Consider the following 9518-nt stretch of genomic DNA (forward strand, 5'->3'; position numbering starts at 1 on the left):
ATGGATGCCCTTGGTCGACACATTCGGAATATATATCGGGCATGCCTTGCACACGCTTATATTCCAATTATATGGCGGGATGTGAAGGTGTTGTTCATTCCCAAACCAGGAAAACCCATCTACACAGACGCAAAAAGCTTTCGACCGATCAGCCTAACGTCCTTTCTGCTAAAAGGACTAGAAACATTAGTAGATCGGTTCATAAGGGATACACACATTCCTAAATGGCCACTTCACCGTAGGCAACACGCCTACCAGAAGGGCAAATCCACGGAGACAGCACTCCATGAACTTACGGCACAAATTGAAAAGGCGATGTCCGATAAAGAATATGCTTTAGGCGCATTCATGGACATCGAAGGTGCCTTCAATTATGCCTCATTTGCGGCAATTTGTGATCCGGCAAGACAACATGGAATCGAACCGCTGCTAACCAGTTGGATCCTTCCGGCCAATCCAACGGGCATGCGTCTATATGGAAATTCCTTGAAAAACATCCGGTAGCCCTGATGCCGACCGATCATATGGTTTCCAGATTCGTCTTTGAAAAGACATACACTGTCGTAATCACCGAAAGAGAAGAATGGTCGACAAGTGGCCATGAGTCTTTTCAGATTACAGACCTAATAATCTTCACCGGCGGGTCAGTCACGGAGGATGGATCGGGTGCAGGCGTCTTCTCGGAGAATCCGATTATAGAACTGGCCCGACCCCTCGGAAAAATGACGACCATATTCCAGGCGGAGATATATGCCATTTCATTGGCAGCAGAAGAATGTCTGCGACAAAAATGGAGGGGCTGCACCATTCGAATCTGTTCCGACAGTCGGGCGGCATTATCAGCACTAAATGGCAACAACATATCAAGCCAGTTGGTGTGGAGTTGTCATCAGGTGCTGCTGAAACTTGGCCGACTGAACGAAACATTCCTGATGTGGGTGCCGGGGGCACTCTAACATCGCCGGTAATGAGGGGGCTGATAGACTGGCTCGACGAGGGTCTGGATCCACAATGGTGGGCCCAGAACCAGCTCTTGGAATCCGACCATCTACTGTCAAGTCTACTCTGAAGGGTGAAATTGCAAGGATTCACGCAACCGAGTGGAGAAATTTGGACTCTTGCCGGCAAGCGAAAATCCTTGTGAAGGAGCCTAGGGCCACTAGAGCGGCATTTTTGTTGTCCCTTAAGAAGTGAGGCTTTTGACGGGACACTGCCCCTTAAACTACCATATGGAAAAGATTGGGGTAGTGGTTTCGGCAGTGTGCAGCCAATGTGAGGAGGAGGAGGAGACAGCCCTGCACTTTTTATGCAGCTGCCCGGCATCCTCAGATCTCAGACGAAGACACCTTGGCAAGGTTTTCTTCAATGAAGAATCTGCACACTCTCTGCCTCTTGAGAATGTTCTCAGATTCGCTAAAGCCTGCGAACACCGTAGGCGGGAAGCCATTGAGTAGGCAACTTATGGGGATAGCACAATGGGCCTAATAATGGCCTGAGTGCTCGGAGCTGCGGCTCCCTCCATTTAACTAAACAAACTAAAGTGCTCAAGGTATGGAACAGCGGATCAATGCCTGACGATTGGCAACGAGGCATTATCTGTCTCATACATAAAAAGGGAGATATCACACAGTGCAGCAATTATAGAGGTATCACGTTGCTGAGTACCATCTACATGATATTCTCCACTATCTTGCTAGGCCGGATAGCCCCATACGCCCAGAATATCATTGGCCCATACCAAAGAGGCTTCACTCCAGGCAAATCAGCAACGGATCAGATTTTCCATCTGCGACAAACAATGGACTGGACGGAACAGTTGGAATATGACAATCAGTTGTACCATCTTTTCATCGACTTTAAAGTCACCTCTAACAGCATAGCCAGGGTAAAACTGTACATCGCCATGAGAGAATTCGGTATCCCGACGAAATTGATAAGACTGACTAGGCTGACCCTGATCAATGTGCGAGGCCAGATAAAGGCAGCAGGATTACTATCAAGACCATTCGACATCAACAGCGGTCTACAACAAGGGGATGCGCTATCATGCGTCCTCTTTAACCTGGCCCTCGAGAAAGTGATCCGTGATGCTGAGGTAAATGCAAGAGGTACGATCCTCTTCAAGTCCACCCAACGACTGGCCTATGCTGACGATATCGACATCATGGGAAGAACCATCCGAGACGTACAAACTGCCTTAATCCAGATCGAGCAGGCGGCGCGAGATTTTGGGCTGCACATCAATGAAGGCAAGACAAAGTATATGGTGGCAACGTCAGCACCGAAGACGAATCAACCAACAACATCAAACCGCACTGGTCAAACACGAAGAAGAATAAGGATAGGAGAATAAAACTTTGAGACCGTTGACAATTTCTCCTATCTAGGGTCGAAAATCACAACCGATAACAACTACGATGATGAAATCTGCGCACGGTTGTTGTCAGCCAACAGAGCCTATTTCAGCTTACAAAGACTGTTCCGCTCGAAACGTCTCACCATAGGGTCAAAGCTCTTACTGTACAAGACTATGATCTTGCCAGTCCTCATGTATTCCTCGGAAACTTGGGTTCTTAGCAAGAAAAATTGCGAACTCTTGGCCGCGTTCGAGAGAAGAATCCTCCGAAGAATTTTTGGCCCCCTACATGAGGATGGACGATTCCGTAGCCTACACAATGACGAAATCTATGAGCGATACCATGACCGTCCGGTTGTGGATAAAATCCGGCTCAATAGGTTACGGTGGGCGGGTCACTTAATCCGTATGGATGAGGATGATCCCACCCGGAAAGTCTATAAGGGCAATATCTATGGTAGGAAAAGAAGACGAGGCAGACCCTGCCTAAGATGGAGCGATGGCGTGGGTCAGGACGCCAGACAGCTTTTAGGGATATCGAATTGGTGGACCTCGGCGCAAAACCGGGATGTCTGGAGTTCCTTATTAAGGCAGGCCTAGACCGGATACCGGTTGTTGCGCCGTTGATGATGATGAAGGATAGTATAGAGTACGCTGCCTCAAAGCCTCCTCCTTTACCTGGGCTTGGGACCAACATACAACATGTTAATGGCATGGCGCAGTTAGTTTTTGGTAATAGATAAAGAATTAGAAACCAACGATCGAAGATATGAAAAGAAATTTGAGAGTTACTTTTGTGATAAGTAAAAGACAATGTGATAGTAATGTGATTAATTTATTTTTTCAAAAAAAAAATTGGGTTTAATAATACTGTTAATACTGTTAATAGTATCACCCAAATTATCCTTGATATTCTTTATATTTTCTATTAAAACTTCGTAACGTTGATGTTCCTCTTTTCCGGAAATAGAGAGATCAGTTTCTAGTGATTCACACATATTTTCAATATCGGTACAATCACTAATATCACTTAAATTGTTATTTATATTATTGTCTTTCCAAAACTGATTTTCCTCTTTATATTTGTCACTAAAGAGTTCTGTTATATTTTTTCTATTATATATAAAATCATTGAAGGTAATATTTAAATATTTCAGTTTAGGAAATTCACTTATTAACTTCCCTAACCATTTTAACTTATTTATAGTATCTCTAGAATATTTTAAGTTTTCTATTATAAATTCTTTATTAATAGACTGAAGCAGATAATAAATATACTTTGCTAATTCACAATAATTAAAAAATAAATTATTTCTACTTATTTTAATATTTTTATTAAATTTTTCTAAATTATTTTTTATAGTTTCGTGATTTATTATATGATTATTATTATTTAAAATGGCATAATTTTCATGATCATATGTTATAATAGATTTTAAGTATTTATTTAATTCAACACCTTCTAATTTAGATTTTGGAATTTTTACTTTGGGAGTTATTCTTAGTTTCTTAATTAGTCTTTTCAAACTTTTATTTTTTATTTTCTTTTCTCTTATTACTCGTTCTATGACTTGGGTCCATTCGAAATTGTTGGAAATGTTACATAGATAGTGTATATCTTCCTTCAGATAGACTACATCTTCCTTTAAATCAGACACTGAAATTGAATGAAAGTTATTGAATGTTATGTTTTGCTTTTAGTACTTACTTTTGATATTTTCCTCTCTAGCGAATTGTATGATGATGCGAATTGTCGTAAATGATATCTATTGACTAAAAGTTACCAATCGACTGACTTAAAGATTCTAAAGCACAAAAAGTATGCACCACAGCGCGACACCCAATAGGCATTACCCACTCTAAAGTGCCCGGACTTGCAAATGCATAGTCTTCGTCAGATCGTATTGGTAAGAGAGAGATGAAAAGAACATGTCAGCCATATTTGATCCCGTGCGTCGGATCCGAGGAATCGATTTATTTTCGTGTGAGTTACATCTAGATATAGTGTAACGCAGGCTGTTGCGCAATAATTTCCCAATGTATGGGTGGGTTTCATGCGTTGTGCAAATGTTTGACGAACTTCAAACATCTGTGAAATCTTTGCGCAACGGGTTTTGTGTATAGGCATATTGCACTTTGTTGCGCAATATTTTCCAGCAGACGGCTAAACTATAATTAGGGTATAGTTTATAAATTTTCAACCCCATCCCCGGAGGAGGTAGAAAGTTCATGGAGGAGGAAGGAGGTGGTGTCCCTCTTCAAATTCGCTCCCAGGGCGAAACGTGGGTTGGTAACCACGATGGAGCATAAAACCTGGAAAATGCCTGCTGAACCAACACCAACAGCTCTACTACCAAACCCTATCTCCACCTCCACGTGGTGATCGCTGCGAGTTCTTTCTTTATAAAAAACTTCAGACGGAGAAGGATGAAGGCGAGTCTCCCGCGCCTAAAAACGGGGCAAAATGTACCAACTGGATCTCCAGGTTGGGGGTTGGGTAGGGCTGGCAACCCTACACGGAAAACCGATGTTACAAAGCCACAACAGGAACCTTGGACTGGATGAATAACACAACGACGAACCGGACAACGACAACGGATTAACGATTTGCGCATTTTCTTATGGAACGTGCGTTCCCTGTACAGAGCAAATGCTGCTAAGCAGCTAGTCGATACCCTGTCCCAATATAAGGCTGATGTATGATAACAGCTTTACAAGAGATGCGATGGACAGGGATCGGTTTCCTGGAGAAGAGTCGCTACAACATTTATATTATAGTGGCCATCCAGTAAACCATGCGCTCGGAGTAGGCTTCTTAGTCAGAACTGGAGCCTTCTGTTATCAGCTTTGAAAATATAAGCGAAAGGCTATGCACTCTGCATTTGCGAGACAAGTTTAGAAATATAAGCCTCATAAACTTTCACGCCCCTACAGAGGAGACTGCAGAGTCGAAGAAGGATACCTTCTACGAGGCAGTTGAGCGGACCCTCGAAGCCTGTCCCAGATATGATATTGAAATCATACTTGGAGATTTCAACAGTCAAGTAGGCCCGTATTCAGGCGATACGTCGGCTCTCATAGCTTACATAGGGATACCAATGATAACGGTCTGCGGATTATTCAATTAGCAGTATCGCACGAAATGGTTGTTTGAAGTACCTGGTTTGCGCGGAAAGCGATCCACAGACATACATGGGCCTCTCCAGACGGGACCACTTTCAACCAAATTGACCACGTGCTGATTGAACACCGCCACTTCTCAGCCTTGATGAATGTCAGAACATATTATCTCGTTGGCATAGTGTTCCGAGCTCGAATCACGACACCACCTACAATCCCCTCTGACAATCAGGTGGGAGTGAATACCGAAGCCATCCACAACACAGCCCTCCGCGACATCTATAAGAGGGAAATGGATGCCGCAATAACCGCAATCAACAGAGGTCCTGGAGGTGAAGCATCTGTGGCGCGGCAGGATTCGCAGCATTCGAAATTTATTTCGAATGTTGCGAAATTTATTTCGAATGTTGCGAATGCGAACAAATAGATGGCGCGGAACTATCCACTTTGCAGAGCTCGCCACGGGAGTGGAGGACTGGCGAGAAAAGTGTGCCATGAGTTAGGGGCAGAAAAGAAACACATGAAGGAGATGATTATTCTCTTCTGCCTCTAACGAGCAAATAGTCACTCCACTTTTTCTTCATTCTTTAAATAAATTATTTAATAAAGTCTAATTGTTAAATCTATCGGGTATTGATAGTAAAAACCCAGTCTATGTTCCGGTGTACCTAAAAAGTGTGGTTTGCAAAGAATTGGACTATTAAAGTTAAATTGGTGATCCCGAAGACCACAAAGCCCTAGTACTATCAGTATCCAAAGTGAAGAAAGAGAGGCTGGACCCTCACCTGTAAACATAACTATTGAACAACCTGTGCAGCCGATACTTCAGATGACTCGTTCTGTTCCTCTGATCTCGAGCGCGTTTTATCAAGTTAACCAAACATCAGCACCGCAGCCCCAGACGCCAGCACCGCAGCGCCAGACGTCAGCATCACTGCCGCAGCCACCATCGTTGCCGCCGCAGCCGCAGCCATCACCATCTCAAACGTAGCTGACACCAGCATTATTGCCGCATCAGAAATTCAACGAGCGCGACCACCTTTCAACATTGGCAGCAGCAACTTAGAAAACGAACGATTATTTGGCAACCAATTGACTTCATCACAACAACCACACCTTTTGCTATAAAAACCACATAGAAGTTTTCTACACTATTTATTCCGCATTTGTATATTTAATATATATTATTATATTATATTCATAGTTCAGATAATAATAATTAAAAATCGCTGCAAGAGACGGCGTGGAAGTGTTTCTCATCGCGGGTTCTCCGTTTTCTTGGTGGATTTCTGGGTGGTGATTTCGGTCTGCGCTGGAGAGCGTCCGCTTCGGTCGTCATTTCTGTGTTCGTGCGTGCATTTGTGGGTGTGGCTTGCCGTGTCGGAGCAAAATTCACCGCGTTTCATTATAAACTCACCGCGTGTTCATTGCAAACTCGTACTTTTCGTTACTCAAGATGTCGTTCGACAGCAAAGACGCGGCAGGCTCATCGGACCCGCAAGTGACCGCCCTCGCCGTACGCGTTCCTCCGTTTTGGCGGCGGAACTCGGAGCTGTGGTTCGTGCATTTGGAAGCGCAGTTCCAAATGTCCGGCATCACATCGGACGCGACCCGCTTCAACTACGCGGTGGTCGGCCTGGACGAGGAGTCTATTCTTCTGGTGTCCGACGTAGTGAAGTCGGCATCGTACACACAGCTCAAGAGCGAGTTGATCAGGCGCCTGTCGGCAAGCGAGTCGGCAAAATTAGACCACTTGCTGGCGGGTTTAACGTTGGGTGATCGAACTCCCAGCCAATTGCTTCGCGAAATGAGGCAATTGGGTGGGAGCATGATTGGCGATGACCTGATCAAGTCGCTCTGGCTGCGACGGCTCCCGGAGGGCACCCAGGCGATCCTCGCTTGGGTCTCCGGTTCCTTGGAGGAACTGGCAGCGACGGCCGACCAGGTGCAGGAAGTGTACGTACGCCCAACCTTGGCGGCCGTTCAACCACCGTCGGATGAGGTGGGTGACGTGAGGCGCGAGATAGCCGCCTTAACAGCTAGTGTGGCCGAGATGCGGGCGACGTTGGACGCTCAGCGTTCGGGCGCCAGATCGCGAGCACGCTCACGGTCTGCCACCCGAAAAGGGCGATCAGGTAGCAAGTCGTCAGGACAGTCCGCGGACCGAGGGATTTGCTGGTACCACCACAGATTCGGGGATAAAGCGACAAGATGTACACTACCGTGTAGATTCGCGCCTACCGCAAAAAACTAGGTCCGCGGGGGGTCTTGGCGACGGCCACCCAGAACGCAGCGCCACGTCGCCTAACTATTTTCGACCCCCTCAGCAGGCGCAGCTACCTCATCGATACTGGTGCGGAGGTTTCGGTTCTTCCCGTACCTCGGCAACATCAACTTTTCCCACAACCGCTCAAACTTGCGGCAGCAAATTCCTCCCGCATAAACACATACGGGTATAGGCAAGTGGACGTAAGTCTTGGCTTGCGTAGGACATTTTCGTGGCGTTTCATCTTGGCGGATATCAGCTTCCCCATATTAGGGGCAGACTTCTTGTGTCACTATGGATCGCTGGTGGACTTGCAAAATAAGTCTCTTATAGACCCCACGACCAACCTTAATTCGTCGGGACAAATGGTATTTCACCCAGGCAATAATCTTTCCGTTCTTTTAGAAGACATTACCGACTCTCGTGTTCAGGCACTTCTCCAAAAGTTCAGCCAGATTACTACCGAGTGTAGTCTCTCCAAACCAGTGAAGAACAATGTGCAGCATCACATTATCACTACTGGTTCCCCGATCTTCTCGAAGGTCCTCTACCATCCCAGAAACTGGCTGTTGCACGGAAAGAGTTTGAACAACTCGTTCAACAGGGTATCTGCAGGCCCTCAAACAGCTGTTGGTCTTCCCCATTACATATAGTACCTAAGCCTAATGGTGAATGGCGCCCCTGTGAGGATTACAGAAGGCTAAATGCACAGACTGTTCCTGACCGATATCCAATTCCACTCATCCACGACTTTGCTCATCACCTCGCGAATTGCCGCATCTTTTCGACCTTGGACTTAACCAAGGCTTATCACCAAATCGCAGTAGCTCCTGCAGACATTCCAAAGACGGCAATATGTACACCCTTTGGACTCTTCGAGTTCACCCGAATGACTTTCGGATTGTGCAATGCGGCACAAACCTTTCAAAGGTTCATTCACTCAGTCCTGTGAAACCTTGATGTCTGTTTCGTAGATTTGGATGATGTTTTGGTCGCTTCTTCCACTGAGTCTGAGCACTTAGCCCATCTCGAGTGCATTTTTCAACGTCTCCTTGAGGCCGGTTTAGTCCTAAACGTTGAGAAATGCAAATTTTTTCAAAAACAGGTGAGATTCCTCGGCGATTTCATTTCCTCTGAAGGAATACAGCCCGACCCAGACAAGGTGCAAGCGATAACAAGCTTCCCGCGCCCAAAGACAGTGAGGGAGTTGAGGAGGTTCTTGGGCATGCTAAACTTCTACCGTCGTTTCCTGCCCAAGGCCGCCCATCACCAGTCCATTTTGAACGCGTACTTGTCTGGCCCCAAAACTAAGGACACACGAGAGATCGTGTGGTCTGAAGAGGCTATCCGCGCGTTTGACAAATCCCGTCAACAACTGGCCGACGCTACACTCTTGGCATTCCCTCTGGAAGATGCACCCCTAGCCGTTTTTGTTGATGCCTCTGACATCGCAGTAGGTGCTGCTCTTCACCAAAAGGTGAATCAAGTCTGGCAGCCTTTCAGCTTCTTCTCCAAATAGTTAAACCCCGCTCAATGGAACTACAGCACCTACGATCGCGAACTGCTCGCCGCGTACTTGAGCATCAAATACTTCCGTTTCTCCCTAGAAGGCAGGCCGTTCACAGTGTTCACGGACCATAAGCCTCTCACGTATGCTTTGAAACAGAAGCCCGACAAAGCGTCCCCTCGTCAGCTTCGACATCTGAGCTTTATAAGCCAGTTTACGTCAGACATCGAGCACGTGTCCGGCAAGGACAACATAGTTGCTGACGCTTT

General features: G+C 46.0%; 1 protein-coding gene across 1 annotated transcript; it reads right to left on the reverse strand.

Moving 5' to 3' along the window:
- Positions 1-3175: 3175 nt before the first annotated feature.
- LOC119651912 lies at positions 3176-4225 on the reverse strand. The gene is made up of 2 exons (XM_038055738.1): positions 4065-4225; positions 3176-4013 (listed from the first exon to the last, which is right to left on the reverse strand). Coding segments are annotated over exons 1-2 (828 nt in total). The 5' UTR covers positions 4066-4225; the 3' UTR covers positions 3176-3186.
- Between the last annotated feature and the right edge of the window lie 5293 nt (positions 4226-9518).

This window comes from Hermetia illucens, chromosome 3 (assembly GCF_905115235.1).
Source record: "Hermetia illucens chromosome 3, iHerIll2.2.curated.20191125, whole genome shotgun sequence".
Classification (NCBI taxonomy): domain Eukaryota; kingdom Metazoa; phylum Arthropoda; class Insecta; order Diptera; family Stratiomyidae; genus Hermetia; species Hermetia illucens.